Source organism: Anolis sagrei, chromosome 1 (genome assembly GCF_037176765.1).
Source record: "Anolis sagrei isolate rAnoSag1 chromosome 1, rAnoSag1.mat, whole genome shotgun sequence".
Classification (NCBI taxonomy): Eukaryota; Metazoa; Chordata; class Lepidosauria; order Squamata; family Dactyloidae; genus Anolis; species Anolis sagrei.
In genome coordinates, this window is record NC_090021.1 from 304,154,459 (window position 1) to 304,180,086 (window position 25,628).

The window sequence follows — 25,628 nt, forward strand, 5'->3', positions numbered from 1 at the left end:
ACTCAGTGTGACATAGTAATTCAGAAAGCTACATAATAACAATGATGATGGTGACGAGGATAATAGTAATAATAGTAACAGTGTAAAAAATCGTACTCACTGTTGTCAGTTTCAGCCCTTGATGTGAAACAATTGGCACCCTACTGATTTTTCTTTTCTCCCACTGAAAGCTGCTTTCACTGCATTGTCTGAATATAATATTTCTAGGACATCTATCATCACCATGGCATTTAAGGTGCATTTTCACTCTCCTACTCTTCCGTTCATTAAGTATTTTACAGCCTTTCTTCTCACTGTCATTTGACCTTCTTTCTAGTCCTGCTTTCACATATTTGCTTTTTCTGCTTCTTTTCACCATTTTAAATATGGGAGAAAATGGACTTGAAAAGTTTCTATAAATTGTAAAGTTTTTGTAAACATCAGCACTCTGTCTATTTGGGTAGGGAGTAAAATTTCAACAACTAAGTGAAAATAGGTTCTCATTTTTCTCCCAAGCAAATTTCTCAGGTCACTGGCTGGGGATTTGGGGTTTCTTGGGGAAATTGTTTTCTTTGAATGTTGGTGAAATGGAGCAATTTTTCATTTTCAGCAACATACCTGCCTTGCATTAAGTCCAAAGCTAGGAAAAACTGCCTCTCATTCTAATTGCATGCCTCTCTTGACTATTTCCAGCTACACTATTTTTAATATATGATGCTTTCAGTCTTCAGAAAAAAAGGGAAACTATATATCAGGTGAGAGAAATGACGCTGTAGCATATGCCTCAATTCCATCGACTATTAATTATTTTATATTTAAAAAAATATTGTCCATATGTATCTCCTATTCTAAGTATGCACACTCAGAAGAGAATCACATTGTTTGTTAAAGATGGATTAATAAATGTACCTCATATTCCTGTAATTCCTCTTCTTCCACTTCATAGGATACTGTCTGGATTTTGATATCATTTTCCATTAGGGAGTGTCCTTGTGTTTCCTGTCCATCAGCAGCCTCAGCAAGCGATTCCTTATTTTCTGTGAAGGTTGTCTCACAACTCTCACCTTTGTTGTCCTTGACTTTAACACTTGCTTCATCCTTCACCAGGATGAAATTTGGGCCATACAGCGCTTCCACTGCCAACTGAAGAGAGCTGGCATCCAGCAGCTGGTGAGTCCTTGCATTGCCAGAATTTTGGAAAATGTAGGAATACAGTTTGCCCTGGCAACGATGGCCAGGATAATCCTGACGAAAGGTGTAACTGTTGTGGAGATGTCCATTGTTCTTGGCCAACAAGGGATTCTGAAGTTCACTCACGCTTTCCATTCTTCTGAAAATTCAGTCGAGATGGTGTTGCAATTGATGAATGTCCTGAAGAAGATAGAATAGAGCAAGAAGTGCATAATTCTACAAACCAATTAAATGGTCCAAGACCAAGGATGTCCTCAATGACTTGGGATAGGGATATCTGAAAGTCTGCCTCTTCCATTAAGAGTCTACCATAAATTCAAGATCTTCAGAGGATGCCCTGTTTTGTGGTCCAACCTTTTGTAAAATTAGATTGGTGGGCACATATAACACAGCTTTTTCCAGAGCAGCATCTTGATTTATTTATTATTTATTTATTCACCATATTTGTATATCACCCCTCTCAGCCTGGAGGGAACTTGAGATGGTTTACAGTTGGCAATCAATGCCCCACAAATAAAATACAGTCAAAAACATTACATATAATATAAACCATGTAAAAGCAATAAAACAATTGATTGTGGAACTACCTACCCAAGGAAGTTAAGCAGACGTCATACAATAACTCAAACAATGCAGTTGAACATTGCTGTTTTTAACTGTTTCAAAACTGGATTCTAGGGATGGTTTGCACTGTTTTTTAAGAACTTTAAAAATGTTTTATCTTTGAATCATTTTAATTGGTTTTTATTTAGGAGGAAATACAGGCATCATACAAAACAAATAAACAAACTTATTATATGAGGAACAGGTCCGCTTGGTTAAAAATCTGGAAGTTGGATTCATATCAGACATGATCCTACAGTTATCTTTACCCATGAAAACTGAGCTTATGGGGGCTTTGGGAACAGTTTATGAAGTTTATGAATGTAATTTGAAAGAAGATCCCAATAGACTCCTGAAGGCTGTTAGGGCCTCCTCACAAAGGCAGGAGCCCCCGGTGGTGCAATGGGTTAAACACTTGTGCTGGCAGGACTTTTGGTGGTTTGAATCCGGGGAGCAGGGTGAGCTCCTGTCTCAGCTCTAGCTTCCCATGCAGGGACATGATAGAAGCCTCCCACAAGATGGTAAAATAGCAAACATCTGGGTGCCCCCTGGGCAATGTCTTTGCAGACTGCCTATTCTCTCATACCAGAAGCAACTTGCAGTTTCTCAAGTAGTTCCTGACATGAAAAAATAAATCACAAAGGCCAAGCAAAATGTCCCACTTCATCTGACTTTTGGGAGAAAAGGGGGCAGAGGGGTGAATCTGTTGCCTCGCATGCAGTTCCCTCTCAGTGACGTTTTCCCTATCATGTGGAGGAAGTGTCGCCCAAGGGTCGAGGATCCAATGGAGCCAGCACAACATGGGGAAACCTATGTTGAGAGTGAGGCCTCTGGCGATGCTTTGACTCCAGTTGGGAGCAGGGCCTCAGCTGGAAGTCACACAATGTCATGTGATGGCTGGCATGGGACTCCATTCCCAAGTCAAGGTGGAAGTGTTCTACTACACTGTTTAAGGTATGTGTGATGAGGTGTCTAATAACTTGTTAAGCTCTACAAAATCAAGTCTACTGCTATCCTGGCAAAATGAGTAACTTCTTCTAGCTATAGGAGATTATCTGGAGCAGGGGAGGAATTGTTTTCAGTGTGTTAACTTGTTTGATTCTCAAATAAAAATCTATTATCTAGCTCTGGTGGATCTGTGTCTGGACTGTAGATATGGACTTTAGGGATTAATGCTTTGGTTAATTTTATGACATACCTTTTAAGATTAGTTCGGGATGGTCTTTCAAAACACCAACACCACCCTAGGACAAGCCAGCCTTCCCTTTCATTGAGTTTTTGATGTATTATTTGAGAAGGAATTTGTAGCAAGTGATAGTCATAAAGTCACAGCATTCTATTCTTACATACTTTATTCCTGCAACATAAGTCCCTTTCTTTTATGTTACTTTAAAATTGGGCAACTCACTTCTGAATCCTCTTCTAACCTTTTTTAGAACATCCAAGGCATTTTTGCTTTCTCACAAGTCCTAGATACTATTATCTCAATTCCTTGAAATTACTTGATCTAGGCCTGTACAAAAACCTGACAGGTCAGTCAGAAAATGCTGCAGAGATAAAGCAGATCTGCAGTGTTTCGTGCTGAAAACCCATGATTAACGTACAAAAGATCTGGATGGCATGCCATACAGTACTTTGATAATTCAGGAAAATATAATCAGCCATTAGAAACAGGAGCAAATGTTCTACTTTTGATGGGAAATGACAGTATTTGGCTCCACTATTGGGCACAAGACCATGTACTCCTTTCTCAGCCTGCCAAAATATGGGTTGAATGCTGACTTTATTTGAGCCTTCTTGTCAGCCGCATTGTGGCAGGTAGCGAAATCGGACTACAAACCATGTGATAAGATGAGAAGGTCAAAGCCATCATGATGGTTAGAATGTGTTGAGCACTGCCCTTTCTCCTTGGCAGCTGGAGGAAAAGGGAACAGAATTTTGATGTAAATGCACAGTGTATTCGTTATGCCGGGTCATAACTTCCTGCAGAGCTACAGTGAATAACAGATGGCCCTGGCACAGACCTGGAGTTGGCATCCCCTGCAGGAACCCTCCTTGCATTTTAAAGAAGCAGGGAATACAATGAATTACAGCCTTTTCATTTGTGACTGGTTCCAGTAAATGTAATATATTTTGCATGCTAAAGGACTGCTACGAAGTCACATAGGCTTTGAACTGAAGTGTACAGGAGGAAGGTAGAAATCACAGGAAGATAAAAAAATGGACTTTTATTTTTATAACCAATACCTACCACATATCGACAATACATCTGTCTATATTACAGGAACTAACATTCTTTGCTTCCACCTTAAAGTACATTTGGTTCTCTGTAGTCAACTTCACCATCATAGCACACATAACTATGTAATATTATGTATCAAGAGTTGTGGTTTTGATGCAGAGCACAACAAAGGGCTCAACTACATGGTTATTGTAATTCAGGGCCCGTCCGAAGCATTCCTGCTTAAAACTGGTCCTTGATCCAGCAGAGCTATTTACACACCCTGTCCCTGAACTACAGCAATGGTGGGAGTCCAGACTTTCCCATTTGGCCAAACGTGGATTAGCTCTGTTGGACAGTCACCCTTACCTGGACTGTTGCCCCTGTTGTTGCAGGTTCATCAATTTTACTCCATATTACCAACTGAAAGTCTCTGGACATTGTCTGGACATCCAGGAGTGACTTTTCATTGGAACCTTGACTTAACCACTTGTATCTGTTGATTCCACTTGAACTGATAGCAGCAACACTGTCTATTCACCATTCATGCTATTGGTATTTCAGGAAATGAAGTCAACAAGCTTCCTCCTGAAAATGGATATGGTAATGCCAAAAACAGAATGCAAAGATGATGGCTTTTTTCTGCTAACGGTTCAGATGCAGGAGAGACCCTTGGTGTTTTAGGACTTTATCACACCAGCCTGTGTTCTTATAACAATTGCATTGTGGAAGCAAATGAGGATGTATCAAGAATATACAATCACTATCACACCTGTCTCCAATTGCGCTATTGTGCCCTTGTCCTTTGCTCCTTCTTTTCTCTCTCAGCTCCACTGGTTGCCAGTTAGCTACCGAGCAAAAGTCAAAGTACTGGCTTTAGCCTACAAAGCCCTAAACAGTTCCAGCCCAGTTTACTTTTCTGAATGTATCTCCTCTATGAACAATCACGTAAGTTAAGATCTTCTTGGGAGGCCCTGCTCTCGGTCCTGCCTCCGTTGCAAGTACGGTTGGTGGGGATGAGAGACAGGGCCTTCTCAGTGGTGTCTCCTCAGCTCTGGAACTCTCTCCTCAGTGAGATTAGATCAGCGACTTCCCTCCCGCCCTTTAGAGAAAGAAAACAAAGATGTGGTTGTGGGACCAAGCCTTTGGCCAGTAAATTAACTCAGTGCAAAAAATAATTAGGAAATATAAGCAATGACAATTCGGAATGGCCAATAGGGTATATGATTTTCGGATCACATGATTTTAATATTTATACCAGGATGTTTTTAATGCTTGTCTTAATGTTTAAATGTTTATGTCTTATGTTTAATGGTTTTTGTAATTTTAATTGATAGTTATATGTTTGTTGTTGTTCATTCGTTCAGTCATCTCCGACTCTTCGTGACCTCATGGACCAGTCCACGCCAGAGCTCCCTGTCGGCCGTCACCACCCCCAGCTCCTTCAAGGTCAGTCCAGTCACTTCAAGGATGCCATCCATCCATCTTGCCCTTGGTCGGCCCCTCTTCCTTTTGCCTTCCACTTTCCCCAGCATAATTGTCTTCTCTAGGCTTTCCTGTCTCCTCATGATGTGGCCAAAGTACTTCAACTTTGTCTCTAGTATCCTTCCCTCAAGTGAGCAGTCGGGCTTTATTTCCTGGAGGATGGACTGGTTGGATCTTCTCGCAGTCCAAGGCACTCTCAGAACTTTCCTCCATCACCACAGCTCAGAAGCATTGATCTTCCTTCGCTCAGCCTTCCCTAAGGTCCAGCTCTCACATCCGTAGGTTACTACAGGGAATACCATGGCTTTGACTAGGCGGATCTTTGTTGCCAGTCTGATGTCTCTACTCTTTACTATTTTATCGAGACTGGACATTGCTCTCCTCCCAAGAAGTAAGCGTCTTCTGATTTCCTGGCCACAGTCTGCATCTGCAGTAATCTTTGCACCTAGAAATACAAAGTCTGTCACGGCCTCCACATTTTTCCCCTCTATTTCCCAGTTGTCAATCATTCTTGTTGCCATAATCTTGGTTTTTTTTATGTTTAGCTGCAACCCGGCTTTTGCGCTTTCTTCTTTCACCTTGATTAGAAGGCTCCTCAGTTCCTCCTCGCTTTTGGCCATCAGAGTGGTGTCATCTGCATATCTGAGGTTGTTAATGTTTCTTCCAGCAATTTTCACCCCAGCTTTGCATTCATCAAGCCCCGCAGATCGCATGATGTGTTCTGCATACAAGTTAAAAAGGTTGGGTGAGAGTATGCAGCCTTGCCGTACACCTTTCCCAATCTTGAACCAAGTTATATGTTAATGTTTAGTTATTATGATTTTTTTGTCTACATGTATGTTGGCATTGAATTTTTGCTATTAGTATGTTGTAAACTGCTCTGAGAAAGGGGTGAGAAAGGCGGGGGTGGCGGGGGGGGGGGATAAATAAAATAAATCAGGGGAGGGGAGTGGTGAGGAGTAATAAACCTAAAGGGAGGAGTGTTGGATTAAGAAAGGGGATGTTTTCTAGAGGGGAAAGAGCAAAATCAGAGCTAATCTTGCCAAGCCTCTCTCTCCCTTCCCAGGCGACCTCTCTTCCAAACATAAGACAATTTCTGTTTGTTTAGGAGTAGCAAGAGGGAGAGGGGAAGAGAAAGGGAGAGGAGGGGAATCACGCCCGCTCTAGCAGCGATAATGAGACAATTGATGCATTTTTCTATGCATATCAATGAAAAGGTGTACTCCACTAACACTTTACATGCAAGGCAGCAACGGGATAGATATGACAACATGTGATAAGTCAGTACTGATGTTATTATCCTGCTGTAATTACAGTTTACCAGCATTACGTGATAAATTCCTTAGAGCTTTTCCAGGCAAGACAAATGAGTGGGGAAGTGGCAACATTTTGTTGTATTTCCTCATTTTTTTTTGAAAAAAATCAAGAAATACAACACCATTTCTCAAGAACACCATATTTCTAGTTACCTCTGTTTTACTCTTTTCTTAAAGGTGAAGTAGAATCCATGGAATTAACCACCCACAGCTTAGACAGACAGACAGACAGACAGACAGACAGACAGATAGACAGATAGATAGATAGATAGATAGATAGATAGATCAGGGACCACTTGACAGGGACCACTTAGCCAGGGACCACTTTGACCAGGGACCACTCTCCAACATTATTACCAAAGGGGTTATGAATCAGTTTTTGGTCAACTTTAGATTTGGTTTGGTTATTTGGAGTGCTGATTCAGAAAACTGCATTGGATAGACCACATCAACTCTAGTTTCTGATACAGAACATACCCAGTAGTTACCACCTGCTCTCCCACAAAAAAAACATATTTAATAATCTAGAGCTGATATAGTCTATCCAAGGGGGCAGGGCTGGTCAGCGACAGGGAAGGGGTGACAGGCGGAGCAAAAGAAGTGGAAATAAAATAAAATAAAATAAGAGGAAGGAGTCTTGTGGACCGGATTTTGGTCCTCATGGCCGGTTGGTGGTCTGCTGCACACAGGATAAAAACCACTGAACTACACAATTGTATTCAATGGGACTTGAGCATCCATGGATTTTGGTATCCATGGAGGGTCCTGGGACCAAACCCCAGCAGATACAAAAAGTCCACTGTAGTTCTAATAGGAATTGCTTTGTGCCTGTGGGGGAAATTCCACAGAATATTTCTTAATTCAATCAACAGTTTTACAGGATAGTTAACAACTCATCTCACAAACAATTCCATCTGCTAGATACTGCAGTTTTGGTCCAGAAATTGAACAAAACCCCACGAGAAGACAGCAGTCCTCATGTATATGCAAAGACTACAGGTTCTATTCCATTAAATGAACAGAAGAAGTGTGTTACCTGCAGGAGAAGTGGAATTGCACCCAGTTATTGTGTGTTTCTGTGTGTGCATAACAATATTATAGTACCAGATGTGCAGAAATATGTGCTGTCACACCATAGTACCACGTTTCAAAAAATAATGGTAGAATAGAGATTTGGGCAATTAATTTTATGTAAATGTTAGTTCTTTTTTGGTAAAACAATAGATCAGATGCTAAGTGAAATCACTTACCTAGGGGATATGAATCCAGCAATGAATGCAAAGGATTTGTGAGGAATGCCTCTTGTTCAAACAAGTTTTATATTTTAGCCAAGTCTTCGAGAGCTGGTTTTATGACAATTTTCTGCCACCGTTATCTTAAATTGAGATGGATGGGAAATTGTTGCATGAATGGAAGCCTGTCTGAAGAACTGATAAAGAGCAGCATGCAGCCCTGTCGGAGAGGTTCTGCTAGGCACAGCATGTTTCAACATTCTGTCTGCTTTTTACTGGAGAACTTTGTTAATGGGTCTCGGGAAAGAATAAAAGTGCAAATTAATGAACATCATTCAAATGAAAGTATATTGCACAGAATCGGAGAGAAATCCCAATGGCTAAAGAAAATTAAAACATTACCAGAAGATTTCCATTAGGAACAGGGTTGTCAAAAATATGTGTGCAGGAGAATGTTCTGAGCTAAAACTGGCGTGTGTATCTGCAGAGAGCCTTGCCTCATTTCAATACATAAGATCATAAAAGCCCTGCTGGATCAAACCAAAGGCTTATCTGGACCACTATTCAGTGCCTATAATGGGCAACCAGATTCCCAAGGGAAGCAGAAAATGAGTGCAACAATAGTATCCTCCCGTTTGGAGGATGTGCGGGATGTACAGTATTATGCCTGGTGTTATATAGGCACATACTCACCCATTTGCCAGGAATAGTCCCAATTGATCATCTATTGTTCAACTTTTTGAGCTGCTTTTAAAATGACCCAGTTTCTCTGTCCTCATTTTACTTTCCTCTTTTGTCCTCAGCTTACGTCAACTATTTCTCCAAGATAAACGCAGAGAACAAAATCAGTCCCTGTACATGGCATTCATCAACCCTGGAAAGGCTTTTTGTCACCATACATTGAAATGGTCTCTGGACCATCATCCTGAAATTCAGATGCTATGATAAATTTGTGAACATCCTGTGGTTGCTCCATGAAGACATGATGACAACAGTCTTGGACAGCAACAGCTCCCAAACTGACCCATTAAAGGTGGGATCAGGTGTCAAACAGGGATTATTCTCCATCTTCATAGCTATAATTCTACACCTTGTTATGGGAAGCTTCCCATCGGTGTGGAAATCACCTATTGGATAGATAGCAAGCTCTTTAACCTCAGCAGGTGGAAAGTAAGGTCACAACTGTTGGAGCATGTAAAAATCAGTTGGTGAATGTGTTAACTGAAAAATGCAAAGTACAAAGCTGATTGGAGAGGCTAGCTGAGCCAGGGAGTTTGGCAACAGTTACATGTTTAGGTGTTCTGTGCAGAAGCTTGCCAAGGCAAGTTAGTATATATTTTCTGTTTCTGAGCTGCAAGAAGAAGATCCTTCACATGGACACCCAAGGAACATTTGAATCTCTCTCAAAGAACATTGTGTGAGTCAATGCAACTGTTCACATGACTCTATATATGTTGCTCTGCATAACAAAGAGTAAACACCTTATCCTTTACTGACCATCTGCATGGCATATCTTTTCTCTAGCAAGACAGTGTGTGGATTGGTAAAGACATGAACTATGATTTTCATTCCGCCACAACAACAATTTCTGTTATAAAATTCCAATATGCTGACAATAATGTAGTCTGTGCTTATTTAGAGGAAAACCCACAAGCCACTTTAAACATCTTTGCAGAAGCTTACAGAAAGCTTGGCCTTTCACTGAACATCGAGAAAACCAAAGTGTTCTATCAATTTCTGCATTGCTTAGAAATAAAGCTTAATGGTGTAAAGCTAGAAAATAATGACCATTTCCACTACCTAGGCAGCCACCTTTCTACAAAAGCCAACATCACCAAAATACAACACCATCTGAGCTCCGCGAGTGCAGCATTTTAACAAATGAAGCAGAAAGTGTTTGAAGATCAGGACCATCCATTCGTGGGGATACCAAGATGCTTGTTTATAAACCTATTGTTCTTCCAACTATTTTTACACCTGTGAAACATGGAACATCTACATGACTTCTGGAAAGACTTCTGGGCTTAGCCCCATGTAAGCAGCCCTGAATTCTTTCAGGGAGATGGAGGTGGGGTATAAAAGTAAAAATATTACTATTATATTAGTAAAGACTCCATCAGTGTTGCCTTTGAAAAATCCTGCAAATCTCTTGGAAAGACAGACTGAAAAATGTCAGCATTCTAGAAGTAGCAAAGACCACCAGCACTAAAGCGATGATCCTCCACCATCAACTTCGATGTACCAGTCATTTTGTCCAAATGCCTGATCACTGTCTCCCAAAGCAGTTATTTTACATGGCTATCATGTCAGCCTTCAACCTTTTCTTATCCATAGGGTCAGCCTTGTACGTAAACCTACAAAAATAACTATATATAGAACTGAAGGATATTTACCACTTAGGGTGTATTCCTTTACCTGCTGCCCTTAAAAGTTTCACTGAAACTCGGTGCAGCTTATTGCTGAGTAAAAATGTCTAGAGTTGTATTGTTAATGAGATAGTTTTAAAAAGAAAAAGAAGACGCATGTCAAACCTTTGAGCGTCTGTGTTGAGCAATGGTCAGCGTGCTTGAATGGAAGAAGTGGTCCAGGTTCTGATCCCCACTGAGTCATGAAATTATCCAGATGGCTTTGCTTTAGTCAGTTTCTCTCCTCCTGATATATTTCATATGGTTGCTATAGGAATAGAGTAACCTGCCCTGAGATAATTGGGGGTAAGCTGGAATATAAATGTAATGAATGGTTGGCATCCTCTTGGTGAATAGTGATGACATTATTTGGACTTATACCATCACAACTCATCTTTTGATTATTGCAGGGGCTGGGATTTTATAACAACAGTGCAGTGGGAAAAAACTCCCTCCCCCTCTACCAGATTTTCTCAGCTCACCTGACAATTTCTGATCCAGAGAGGGCACATTGTGGGCCCTCCAGAGAACTCCCAGGGGTTCTGCACATGCAAAAGGAAAAGAGCCTTGAGCTTCTCTTCTGTTGTCCCCATGCTTTGGCATCCTGGAAAAGGCCAGATTTGGGAGTAGATAGATTTTGGAAAGGGGATGGACAAAATATAATCATAGCTGTCTCATAACTGCATCTCCCAGTGCACTATCACAGCAATAAATAACTGCATCCTGCCATCTGTGAAAAAGATCTTGGAGTCCTCGTGGACAACAAGTTAAACATGAGCCAACAATGTGATGTGGCGGCAAAAAAAGCCAATGAGATTTTGGCCTGCATCAATAGGAGCATAGTGTCTAGATCTAAGGAAGTAATGCTACCCCTCTATTCTGCTTTGGTTAGACCACATCTGGAATATTGTGTCCAATTCTGGGCCCCACAATTCAAGAGAGATATTGACAAGCTGGAATGTGTCCAGAGGAGGGCGACTAAAATGATCAAGGGTCTGGAGAACAAGCCCTATGAGGAGTGGCTTAGGGAACTGGGCATGTTTAGCCTGAAGAAGAGAAGGCTGAGAGGAGATATGATAGCCATGTATAAATATGTGAGAGGAAGCCACAGGGAGGAGGGAGCAAGCTTGTTTTCTGCTTCCTTGGAGACTAGGACGCGGAATAATGGCTTCAAACTACAAGAGAGGAGATTCCAGCTGAACATTAGGAAGAACTTCCTGACTGTGAGAGCCATTCAGCAGTGGAACTCTCTGCCCCGGAGTGTGGTGGAGGCTCCTTCTTTGGAAGCTTTTAAGCAGAGGCTGGATGGCCATTTGTCAGGGGTGATTTGAATGCAATATTCCTGCTTCTTAGCAGGGGGTTGGACTGGATGGCCCATGAGGTCTCTTCCAACTCTTTGATTCTATGATTCTATGATTCTATGATCTGAGCTACTAGAGAAGGGGCTGAGCTCAAAGAGTGATTTAATGACTCTTTATGGCCAATGTAGAAACCTAAGAGATAGAAATCTGTCCATCCACTACCAGCCAAGTCACTCATCTTCATGGAATTCCAGACGAATTGTTAATGACAAGGTTATATTAAATGTGTGTTAAGTATATCTTTCAAGTGGATCTCTCTTACGGGTGGCTTTTCATATCCCAATCTTATTTTCCATCTTCAATGCTATGAAACTTCATCTTGTTGATGGGAAGCTTCCTACCGGAGTGGAAATCATCTATTTGACAGATGGCAAGCTATTTCACTTCAGCAGACTGAAAGCCAAAACCAACGTTAAAACAACTTATGTTATAGAACTCCAATATGCTGATGACAATGTTGTCTGTGCGCATTCAGAAGAAAACCTACCAGCCACTCTAAACATCTTCGCAGAAGCATACGAGAAGCTCAGCCTGTCATTGAACAGAGAAAACCAAAGTGCTCTTCCAGCAGTCACCAACCAATCCATCTGCAATGCTAGAAATACAGCTTAATGGTGTAATATTAGAAAATGTCGATCATTTCTGCTGCCTTGGCAGCCACCTCTCCACAAAAGTCAACACTGACATTGAAATACAACACTGCCTGAGCTCTGCAAGTGCAGCATTCCTCTGAAAGAAGTAGAGAGTGTTTGAGGACCAGGACATCCGTAGGGATATCAAGGTGCTTGCTTATAAAGCCATTGTCCTCCCAACCCTGCTATACACTTGTGAAACACGGACTGTCTATAGACGTCACATGAAACTCCTGAAATTATTCCATCAGGGCTGCTTCTGAAAAATCCTGCAAATCTCTTGGAAAGACAAGCGGACAAATGTCAACGTGTTGGAAGCAGCAAAGACCACCAGCACTGAAGCGATGGCCCTCTGCCACCAACTCCGCTGGACCAGCCACATTGTCCAAATGCTCGATCACCATCTCCCAAAGCAGTTGCTCTACTCCGAACTTAAGAATGAAAAACAGAATGTTGGAGGACAGGAAAAGAGATTTAAAGATGGGCTCAAAGCCAACCTTAAAAACTGCCGCATAGACACTGAGAACTGGGAAGCCCTGGCCCTTGAGCGCTCTAGCTGGAGGTCAGCTGCGACCAGCAGTGCTGAAGAATTTGAAGATGCACAAATGGAGGGTGAAAGAGAGAAATTTGCCAAAAGGAAGGAGCATCAAGCCAACTCCAACCAGACTGCCTTCCACCTGGAAACTGATGTCCTCACTGTGGGAGAACATGCTTTCATATAGGAGGCATGTCTCTGGTTTAAGGTCTTCCGTGTCAAATGGAATGCAATGAGTGCTGCCAGAGTCTTATGACCTTATCACATGCGCCGCCGAATATGTTCTGGATCTTGCATCCTGCTGGCTGTCACACAGGGAGCATGGGGACCTGTTGCCCCATGCTCCATTCCATCGTGACTTCCCATCTTTCCTTATGGAAAGATGGGGTGCCAGCCATTGTCTGCTGTCATCATTTCTTTGGCGGCAGGCAGTACTTCAATCATTGAGACGCCCCAAAAGTAGTCATCTGGTGTGTGATGGGAGTCATCAGGCTCCTTGGCTGAAGGCTGAAAATAGAGTCAAGCCACCAAAAAAAAGGTATGTGTGAAAAGATCCATAGAATCATAGAGTTGGAAGAGGCTACATAGATCACTTAGTCCAACCCCATGCCATGCAGCAAAAGCACAATCAACGTACCCCACCAGATGGCCATTCAGCCTCTGTTTAATGGCCTCATCACACTAGATCATGGATTCATTTTAAATCGGGTTTCTGCCTCTTGCAGAGTTCTGGGATTTGTAGTTTGATGAGGCCCAGGGCCTCCCTAGCTGATCATTTAAAGGCTCCTCCCTTAAACTACAAGCCCTGAATTCTGCAGGAGGCAGAAACTGGATTTAAAGCAGATTCGTGCTCTGTTGTGATGAGGCTGCATAAGCTCCCAAGGAAGGAGCTTCTACCACACTCGGAGGCAATGAGTTCCACTTTTGAATAGCCCTTACGGTCAGGAAATTCTTCCTAATGTTCAAGTGAAATATATTTTTCTCTTATTTGAATCCATGGCTACATGTCCTTGGACTTATGATTAGATGGATGGATCATTGGATTGACCCATATATCTGACTTAAATGAATAGCAAGAACAGCAAAGGCCAACAGGCAGAGCTTGGAAAAAGGTGTGTCTACACTGTAAAATTAATGCAGCTTGACACCAGAGTTTGGGCAAAGACCAGCACTCTTTGGCAGAGAAAACGAAAGACCTTGTAGAACTACAACTTCCAGGATTTCACAGCATTGAATCTTGGCAGTTAAAGTGGTGTCAAATTGCATTAATTCTCCAGTGTAGATACACCTAGAGTCATTAAAAAGCAATTTACAATTCATTATAATTTTTAACAAGTTTGTAAGTCATCATTTTAATTATTGTATCATCTGCACTGTTAATGGTCTGAATAATTGCTAACATGATGGTGGAGATCCTACCTCTAGACTGCATTGCAGAGTTAATTGTGCAGCAAACCCCTCATATTAGATGGCAATGTCACACAACTGAACCAAGAAAACAAATGTATAAATGAATGCAGAACCAAATGCTCATGCACATTTCTGCGCCATGCAAATCCAATAGCACCACATGTTCTGCATTCTTGTACAGAATGTGAACATTTTACTCTGGAGAGAAATATCTACTTCCATAAGACAATTTATGCATCTGTGAGACACCAACGGAGTTCCAGCCATTGTGTTTCTTTAATTTATTACTTGGAGGATAATTTCATCTTTTATCCCATTCTTGGCAATTTTGAAATTGTTTTAACTGAGTCCTGGAAATTGAATAGTATTGTATCAATGAAGAGTATTTAATACAGGTATATCTCAGTTATAGAATCACAGAGTTGGAAGAGACTTCATGGGCCATCCAGTCCAACCCCTTGCCAAGAAGCAGGAAAATCACATTCAAAGCACCTTCGACAGATGGCCATCCAGCCTCTGTTTGAAAGCCTTCAAAGAAGGAGCCTCCATCACAGTCTGGGACAGAGAGTTCCACTGCTGAACAGCTCTCACAGTTAGAAAGTTCTTTCTAATATTCAGGTGGAATCTCCTTTCCTGTAGCTTGAAGCCATAGTCTCCAGGGCTGCAGAAAACAAGATTGCTCCCTCCTCCCTCTGAATTCCCCTCTCATGGCCATGTTGCCTCCTCTTAGCCTTCTATTCTGCAGACTAAACATGCCCAGCTCTTTAAGCCAGTCTTCATAGGGCTTGTTCTCTAGACCCTTGATCATTTTAGACTCCCTCCCCTGGACATATACCAGCTTGTCAACATCTCCCTTAAATTGTGGTATCCAGAATTGGACACAGTATTCCAGGTGTGGTCTGACCAAGGCAGAATAGAAATAGCATGACTTCCCTGGATCTAGACACTATACTCCTATTTCTGCAGACCAAAATCCCATTGGCTTTTTTAGCCGCTGCATGATATTGTTGGCTCATGTTTAACTTGTTTTCCACCAAGTTAAACATGTACCAATATCTTTTCCACATGTACCGCTGTCGAGCCAGGCATCTCCCATTCTATGTCTTTGCATTTTTCTGCCTAAACGGAGTGTCTTGCATTTGTCTCTGTTGAACTTCATTTTGTTAGTTTTAGCCATTCATCTCTGTAATCTGTTAATATAGTTTAAAATTCTGCTCCTGTCTCCTGGAGTATAAACTATCCCTCGCAATTTGGTGTCCTTGCAAACTTGATGATCATTGCCTTCTAACTCTTCATCTAAGTCATTAATAAAGATGTTGAACAGGACCGGGCCCAGGACGGAGCCTCGTCACTTATTAGTTGACAGGATGAAGAGGAAGCATTGGCGAGCACCCTTTGGGTCCATTCACGTAACAAATACCGATCTACCAAATCATATTTTGCCTAGCCCACATTTGACTAGTTTCCTTGCCAGAAGGTCATGGGGGACCTTGTCGTAGTACTTACTGAAATCCAGATAAGCTACATGAAGGGTGTTCCTGCATCTACCCAGTTTGTAACTCTAACCAAAAAAGAGATCAGTTTAGTCTGGCATGATTTGTTTTTGATAAATCCATGTTGACTATGAACAATGACTAATTCATTTTTAAGTGTTTGCAGACCACTTCCTTAACAATCTTTTCCAGAATCTAGATATGTTCCTGGCCATTGCTTTTTTAACAGAAGTTTTGGAACCAGAGGCAAAAGTATGAGGAATGAATGGGAATAGATTCCTACTCAACAAAAAAGGGAGGACTTCATCATGTTTCAGCAAGCCTTTTATCCAAAATGAACAATATGTATGGATCCAATGGGAAAATCCAGAACAGGGGTGTCTTATACAAGGAAATAAAAGCATATTGAACCTGCTAGAGAACATATAAAGGTTTATTTTTTCAAAATCCAACCAGGAATTATTATTTTTCTTTCACTAGTTTCCAGTTTTCTTATTAATTCCATTTTGGTGTCCATACATTTGCTTTGTTAACATGCTATGAAGTGGGGAGCCAGTGAGGCAGGCTTGTTGACCTTCTACTTTTCTGTGTAGCTATTCAGTTTGTACAGTAACGGAATCTGGAGGCAGATGCGGTTTACCTTGTATTTTGTAGGCAGGAACATGCAGCTACATGATTGGCTAGAGCAGAACATCATATCCCCACAGATCAAGCTTTTTGCATTGTTTGCTACAGACTTGTTATGGCAATCTCACATCAAAAGTCTTAATTTCTCCAGCCCTGCTGCACCATCTTCATATAGCTGAATTTGCTGAATTTTTTCCAGCTTAATAGAGGAGAAGGAAAAGAGCAATTTGGCCAGGAATAAAAATACTTTGTACAAAGGAACTTCCTTGTCAGAAGTGTTGTTAACTGTAGTATGTCTGTATTTTACATGTTGAATTAATTTTGTAATATTGACTTAAATGATAAATGTTAATACTTTTTTGAATTAGCTTTAATGTGAACAGCCTAACCACTTACATTTCCAGACTGTTTACAAGAAGATTGCAAGGCTCTGTGATATTAAACTGTACATCATACCTCAAGGCCCTCTTGTCAATTCTAGCACTGACGACGTTGAGCTGAACAAATTACTGATAAACTAATACAACAATCTTACATTGGTAAATGGATTATTCTTTGGGACAAAGATGTAAACTAATGTGGATGTTTTGTTTAGATTTATGTTATTATAGAATTTTGTCTGATTATGTGTAGTTTAATTTGTTTATGCCAGGTTTAATTTGCTGATATTAGGTCTTAATTTGATGTTAGGCTTTAATGTTACTTTTATATGTGGGGTTTTGGCACAGTGGGTTAAACTGCTGAGCTGCTAAACTTGTTGACAGGTCACAGGTTTGAATCTGGGGAGCTAAGTGAGTTTCCACTGTCAGCCCCAGCTTCTGTCAACTTAGCAGTTCGAGAACATGCAAATGTGAGTAGATGAATAGCGGGAAGGTAATGGCGCTCCATGCAGTCATGCCAGCCACATGACCTTGGAGATGTCTATGGACAATGCTGGCTCTTCGGTTTAGAAATGGAAATGAGCACCAGCCCCTAGAGTCGGACATGACTGGACTTAATGTCAGGGGAAAACCTCTACCTTTCTGGGATTTTATGTTAGTATCGTGTGTTTTATGTAGGCATTGAATGTTTGCCATTGTTATGTTGGAATCCGCCCTGAGTCCCCTCGGGGAGATAGGGTGGAATACAAATAAAGTTTTATTATTATGGCAATAACCATGTGCTTTTTCTATTCTGCGTGTCTTCCTTCTGAAAATGGGATTGAAAGAGGAAAAAGTCAGGCATGCCAGATTATTATTATGTTAAAAGAATCTGATCAGTGTGCCTGGCATCTCTGAGCTGTGGGCGGTTATAGCTAGCTGATTTTAGGATTCAGGTGCATATTATAATTTCACCACATCTGTGCCACTGGAGTCAAACAAAGTCTTCCCATATTTTTTGCAGGAAATTTGCCCCACATTGTTTATATGATGCTCAAGCACTGGGCCAAATATTGGGGATGAAACCAGTTCATCATCATTTAGTTAAATCTGGACTACAAGGGCCTCATATTGTGAGGGAGAAAAAATTAGCCATGAAATAATTTCCAATCAGGCTATATAAATATGTAGAGAGTCTGTACAGTACAGCTACAGCAGCCTCATTATTTTGTTTTTGCAGGTATGTCAGTATCTGGGAAAAAGAGCTCATTGTAATGTCAAGGTCCCATCAGGTGCTGCATTCAGCTGTAGCCTAATTTAAGCCTTGAGCGAGCTTCCTGCATATTCCAGCCTTGCCGGCATCCATCACTTTTCCATCCAGCACATATGAAAGACACAGGGGCATATTGGGGCACTGTGAAGGCTCACGACTGTTCTCTTTTTTAAATTTCTCTTGCAAGGGGTCAAACATTTTGACATGTTTGGTGTGACCGAGGTATGATTTATATTAAAAAGGAGCATTCTGATTTCTGCTCCAGCAAAGACGACACCCAGCATATCACACATATAGATCTGCAAAGCAGATTGGACATTCTTATGCTAAAGTGCATTTTGCTTCAGTTGGGTCTTATTACCTAGCACTAGCTTTTTGAAATATAAGAAATCAAACTCAATTCAGAGCGAAGCAGCTTTGAAGCAGATAAAATTTGCTAAAAGCAACCATGATCAATTTTCATTTAGAATCCATCTCCATAAACTGATAGAAGGCATTGGTATTCTTACCTACACTGTGAAATAGTGCAACTTGGGTAGCTACTACTGGTTCATACAAAGCATATGTGGCTTGCTAAAAGCTAACCACATACACTGTCAGATTAAAGATTGACAGAACGAAACAATGGTGGCAATCAGGTGGGATAAAGGAACTGGACTGAATGCCAGCTTCCATCATCTCTGTGTCAGCCTGCATCTATGTACTTTTATGTGCGTCTGCCAAACAATGCTCTTTATGACTGGCCCTCTCACAACTGAAATTGAAGACGGCATGTCCGACCTCACATTACAGCAATGAAGTTACAGGTGGTTGAATCTGTAAATGCTTGTCTCAGCGGAGAGTCTTGGATTCCAATTTGACATTTGGCTCACTCACAGCTGGATACAATAGTCCAAGCTAATGGTGAACTAAGTAGCTTTCCTCAGAATCAATCACAGGATAATTGGCCTGTCAGGTAAACATTCAGTTCTTGTACTCCGCATTCGATGCACACTCTGTCCACCCGAACAATTTATGGGAGTAGACTCCTTATTCACATGACCTTCTGGGCAGCATGTAAAATGTTAATGAACCAATTTAGCACTCAGTCTGAAAAGGAAGTTCTGTAGTCTGCCATTTAAACAATACCACTTGTCACTACATAGAATTCCTAGGGGTTATATTCTTGTATCCAGAAAAAGCAAAACACACTGAAGTTTAGACTGAGGGCAGTAGCTAGTCCTTCTGAATGCAACCTAGACATTACATGAATCTGTTAGTAACGACATGCAGTGTTTACAGTGGACTCTGCAGAAAATGCTTCAGCTGTACTTCATAAGAAGGGGAAATCAGCCTATTTAGCAAGTCTAACAAATGCTCATTTATTAACAGTAAATGTTTGATTTTATACCTATATTATATACATATATGCCTGGGGTCACCTAAAAATGTCTGAGTCGGAAAGAAGTTGTGAGCAGAAAAGGTTTTTAAAGTCCTGCTTTGTTGGGATGTCACAGAAGAGTGATTACCATGAGAGTCATGTTGGATGTATCTCTGGATGACCAAATGCAAAGGAGGACTAAGGACCTTGTCACATGCACTGTCAGAATCGGCCGGTATTGCCATGAATAGCAGCAATCCCAGTAGCGCTTGCCCAGGGAGCATGGGGATCTGTCACCCCATGCCCTGCGCTGTCTTGGCTTCCCTCCCAATGGAAAGATGGGAGCCTCCCGTTGTCCACCAACTTTGGCAAAATTGTGCAGCACTGGGGAACATGCACCTCTTGGAATCCCTTCTTCCTTCCAAAGATCCTGCATATATCATATCCAAATATCATAGCAAACTCGTTAATGCAAAGAAATATGACTAAACAACAAGGCATTATTCATTCTTGGGCTTTTTCATGTCAGGTGCGACTTGAGAAACTGCAAGTTACTTCTAGTGTGAGAGAATTGGCCATCTGCAAGGATGTTGCCCAGGGACGCCCGTTGTTTTGATGTTTTACATCCTTGTGGGAGGCTTCTTTCATGTCCCCACATGGGGAGCTTCAGCTGACAGAGGGAGCTTATCCGTGCTTTCCCCAGATTTGAACCTGCAACCTGTTGGTCTTCAATCCTGTCAGCACAAGGGTTTAACCCATTGCACCACCGGGGTCTCCTATTCATTCTTGTGAATTGACGCATAGTGTGAAAATATATCCCATTCATCACAAATTAAGTTATGTTCCTTAGAACAGTGCTACTCTAAGTGGTGGTCCATCACTGGCTGCTGATCTTTGGTGAGTTTCCAGGAAACTCCTTATAGGCTATTAATGTGGCAAAATATAGTACTGGGAAAAGAAAAAAAACTGGTACACTACATTAAATAGCTTAAGAAGCTTGGTCTTAGATCTTCAACATAAATCTTAGTATATCTATGTATATCCTTTTGATTTATAGTGGTCCCATGAATACCATCGAGTTTTCTTAGACAAGGAATTTTCATAATTGACGGCCACTATCTTCCTCTGAATAGAAATCTGTTTTACCCAATATTCCCTCTTTAGTTGTAGCCTCCAGGGGGATAAATGTATCTCTGGCTCAAACCAGAGATTACAGAGGCACCACATTAAAATGTGAGGGCAGGGAAGACATTTGCACTTTGAGTTGGGCTGTCATGCCAGAAAGTGGTGTCAATGTGGTTTCAGGTCAACACGGAGGCTTCTGTGCTACTGAAGCAGAGAGTTCAAAAAGTCTATAATAGAAGGGAGATAATTCACCTGTCTTCAGCTACTAGTTCAATACAGGTAGGAAAGAACAAATGTGCCATTTGTTCTGTTCTCCTAATAGCAATAGAGTCAGCTGCTCCAGTGATGGGCTTTGGTATCTGACAGAGGCTAAATTGCTTAGAGAATTGGGATGCCATGTGCTGATGTTTAGAGGTTTGCTAGTCAAATTGGCCGATTTCCAGATGGAAATCAAATCTTTATTCTCCCTGATAAAAATGTTTCTTGGCAGAGGCAAAGTACTTACTGCCAAGACGTCTCTGCTAAGGGTGAAAAACCAGAATTAGGTGCAGAGCCCTTGGCAAAGCCTGATCATAAAGCTTCCAGAAAGTGATGGCATATCAGCGGAAAGCAGCCAAAAGTCTTCCTTACACTGTCATAGATCTTCCAGCAAACACTGTAAAGCATTTATGCGGCAACCTGCTAAAACTCTCTCACACTTTTTTTGGAGGTTGTTAGAAAACAGTTGGAGCTTGATTCTTTTATGCACTTATTTGTAAAGAGCCAGTGTAGTGGTTTCGAGTTGTATTTATTCAAGTCTTTTCCAACTTACGAAGACCCTAAGGTGTTGCTGTTATGAGGGTTTCTCAACTAGATTTGTTCAGAGGGATTAGCCCTTGGTCTCCTCTGAGGCTGAGGGAATGTGTTGCCAAAGACCACACAGTGGGCTTTCATGACTGAGCCAACTCTGGTCTAGAGTCCTTGTCCAACACAACATAGAGTTTTATGGGAGGGATTAGCCATTGTTTCTTCTGCAGGGCTCAGGGGAAGAGTTCTGACACTATATGATGGAGGGGAGATAATTTATCTTCCTGAAGCTGTTAGTTCAATATAGTTAGTAAGGAACAAATGTGCCATACTAAGCAGAGAAGAAGCAAAAATGAAGGGACTTGAACAAGAAGGCAGGTTGTAGAAAAAGTTGTCATGTGCACTCTGAATGTTTTAGACGTGGAATGAGCAAACTTTCTGACTTGGGGGGGGGGGGTCATGTCAGGCTGGCGCAGGGTGAGCGAAGCTGGGAGAGAAGAGGTTGATGGTGGGTGGGATTTAAAAAGTGTATCCATTAGACCCTGTATTGCTTACTCCTGATATAGAAACCTAGAGTTGGAAGAGACCGCCAAGGACCATCCAGTCCAAACCCCTGCCATGCAAGAAGGCACAATCAAAGCACTCCCTATTGACAGCTTCTGTGGAAAAGCCTCCAGAGAAAGAGGTTCCACCACACTCCGAGGCCACCTATGCTACTCTCCAGGAAGTTCTCCTTAATCTTTTCAGTCAAATCTCTCCCTTCTATTTAAAACATTTGCTCCCTTCTGCCCTGGTCTCTAGAGCAGGGCAGAAAGTCAGTTTTCCCCCTCCTCCGCAATGGGACACCCCTTTAAATCTTGAAACATGGTTCTCATGTTCTCCCAAACATTCCCCAGGAGGAAAAGAGGAAGGAAAAAGAGAAGGGAGGGAGCATGGAAGAGAATCATAGAATCATAGAATCAAAGAGTTGGAAGAGACCTCATGGGCCATCCAGTCCAACCCCCTGCCAAGAAGCAGGAATATTGCATTCAAATCACCCCTGACAAATGGCCATCCAGCCTCTGCTTAAAAGCTTCCAAAGAAGGAGCCTCCACCACACTCCGGGGCAGAGAGTTCCACTGCTGAACGGCTCTCACAGTCAGGAAGTTCTTCCTAATGTTCAGATGGAATCTCCTCTCTTGTAGTTTGAAGCCATTGTTCCGCGTCCTAGTCTCCAAGGAAGCAGAAAACAAGCTTGCTCCCTCCTCCCTGTGGCTTCATCTCACATATTTATACATGGCTATCATATCTCCTCTCAGCCTTCTCTTCTTCAGGCTAAACATGCCCAGTTCCCTAAGCCGCTCCTCATGGGGCTTGTTCTCCAGACCCTTGATCATTTTAGTCGCCCTCCTCTGGACACATTCCAGCTTGTCAATATCTCTCTTGAATTGTGGTGCCCAGAATTGGACACAATATTCCAGATGTGGTCTAACCAAAGCAGAATAGAGAGGTAGCATTACTTCCTTAGATCTAAACACTATGCTCCTATTGATGCAGGCCAAAATCCCATTGGCTTTTTTTGCCGCCACATCACATTGTTGGCTCATGTTTAACTTGTTGTCCACGAGGACTCCAAGATCTTTTTCACACATACTGCTCTCGAGCCAGGCATCCCCCATTCTGTATCTTTGCATTTCATTTTTTCTGCCAAAGTGGAGTATCTTGCATTTGTCACTGTTGAACTTCATTTTGTTAGTTTTGGCCCATCTCTCTAATCTGTCAAGATCGTTTTGAATTCTGCTCCTGTCCTCTGGACTATTGGCTATCCCTCCCAATTTGGTGTCGTCTGCAAACTTGATGATCATGCCTTCTAGCCCTTCATCTAAGTCATTAATAAAGATGTTGAACAGGACCGGGCCCAGGACGGAACCCTGCGGCACTCCACTTGTCACTTCTTTCCAAGATGAAGAGGAAGCATTAGTGAGCACTCTCTGTGTTCGTCCACTTAACCAATTACAGATCCACCTCACCGTAGTTTTGCCTAGCCCACATTGGACTAGTTTCCTTGCCAGAAGGTCATGGGGGACCTTGTCGAAGGCCTTACTGAAATCCAGGTACGCTACATCCACTGCATTCCCCGCATCTACCCAGCTTGTAGCTCTATCGAAGAAAGAGATCAGATTAGTCTGGCATGACTTGTTTTTGATAAATCCATGTTGACTATTAGCGATGACTGCATTTGTTTCTAAGTGTTTGCAGACCGCTTCCTTAACAATCTTTTCCAGAATCTTGCCCGGTATCAACGTGAGGCTGACCGGACGGTAGTTGTTTGGGTCATCCTTTTTTCCCTTCTTGAAGATTGGGACCACATTGGCCCTCCTCCAATCTGCTGGAACTTCTCCCGTTCTCCAAGAACTCTCAAAGATGGTTGCCAATGGTTCCGAAATGACTTCCGCTAGTTCCTTCAATACTCTGGGGTGTAGTTGATCTGGCCCTGGGGACTTGAACTCATTAAGAGCGGCCAGGTGTTCCTGGACGACTTCTTTCCCAATTTGGGGTTGGATGTCCTCCAATCCCTCATCCACTCCATCTTGCTGAGGTTGAAGACTCTCTTTTTGTGAGAAGACCGAGGCAAAGAAGGCATTAAGTAGTTCTGCCTTTTCCCTATCCCCTGTCAGCATTGCCCCATCTTCTCCTCGAAGAGGTCCTATCGCCTCCTTGTTTTTCCTTTTTCTACTGACATAAGAATAGAAGCTCTTTTTATTGTTTTTAATGTCCCTGGCAAGTCTGAGCTCGTTTTTTGCTTTAGCTTTGCGGACCTTTTCCCTACAGCTGTTGGCTATTTGAAGGATGGATGGAAGCAAGGAATGGTGGAAGGAAGTGGAGGGCGGGAGGAGGAAAGCGCGCAGGAAGGAAAGACAAAAGAGAATGAAGGAAGGAAGGAAGGAAGAAAGGAAGGAAGGAGAAAGAAAGAGAGAGGGGGGAAAGGAGGGATGAAAGAGAAAAGGAAGGAAGGATGAAAGGGTGGAAGGGAAGGAAGGAGTGAAGGAGAAAGAGGGAGATAAGGAAGGAAGGGAAGGATGGAAGGAGGAAGGAAAGAGGGAGGGAAGGATAGGATGGTGAGAACAAGGAGGGCCCGAGAAAAGAATCCAAGGGGCCACATCTGGTCCCCAAGCCTGGGTTTGTCCATACCTGTTTTAGACTTTTCAAAGAAGAAGCTGCAACTCATAGCCAGGTTTGGGCCCAAGGCTGGTGTATATAGCCTCTCAACTCCTCTCAACTCCTGTTGCCTTAGGAGATATGGGTGACCATTTCATCACATTTTTGCTTTATTTTTAGCCTGATGCCTGACAGTTTTCAGTGAAGTTAAATGCTAGATTATTGTAATAGCAAACAGTGGGAAGAACAATGTCAGAGTTTTCAAAATATATATAAATGTGGCACAGAGTTTCTTTCTATAATCTGACATTAGGAATATTAATTTTCACATCTTTCATCCTTGCATGATAGTATAAAAATTCTCATAGGTTTTCTGCCTGATGGGTAAAGTTACAAACGTTTTTGTCCATTGTGAAATTATTTTTCATAGTTTGGACTAATTCAGGAAGGGTTTTGTTGTTGTTCAAAGCCCACTTTTTAAAAATTACATAGAAAATGATGCCTTATGCCTCCCAGAAGACACTATGTTTTTGTACAAACCCCAAACCTTTTTTTTGCTATTGTTATTGCTGACAGAATAAAAAGCCTAGTGTTTATATTTTCATTTTCATGTAGAACGAAAGGTCTCACAGCAACTGGGAAAGATTCCTCTTTGTGCCAAGGATGAGAAAAAATGTTTTTTTTTTCTATCATCACCTGACTTCCAACCTCAGATGTGTAATCTGTTTGGGATTTGAACCAATGGCTGCCTCAAAAATGCCTCAGTTTGTGAACACTGGGATAGGCAAAGTGAAGCCCTGGTCCTTTTCTGTCCCTTCCCAGAGTTGCTTAAAAATGGTTTGCAGAGCCTCCCTGCATGGTCTAATTGGGGGCATTTTTAAAAACAAGTAGAACCTTTGCAATTCCCAAAGAGTTCTGGGGACAGAAAAAATGGCCCCTGGCTCATGACAATCGCCACATAATGTACATTTGATGTTGCCAAAACTATTAACCAGCAAAGAATAAACACTTTGCATTCTGCTCTAGCCCCAACATCGACACTCAAAGTGGATAACTATGTATTAGAAATCAATTACCGATTAAAGGGAGATTTCGTG

General features: G+C 41.9%; 1 protein-coding gene across 1 annotated transcript in view; it reads right to left on the minus strand.

The window, feature by feature from the left end:
- Nucleotides 1–25,628, minus strand: part of SYNDIG1L (synapse differentiation inducing 1 like) — an 83,475-nt gene that overhangs the window by 21,134 nt on the left and 36,713 nt on the right. Inside the window, exon 2 of the mRNA XM_067462890.1 lies at nt 889–1,350. Coding sequence (XP_067318991.1) covers nt 889–1,305 — 417 coding nt within the window. The 5' untranslated portion in view covers nt 1,306–1,350. The remainder of the gene's footprint in view (nt 1–888; nt 1,351–25,628) is intronic.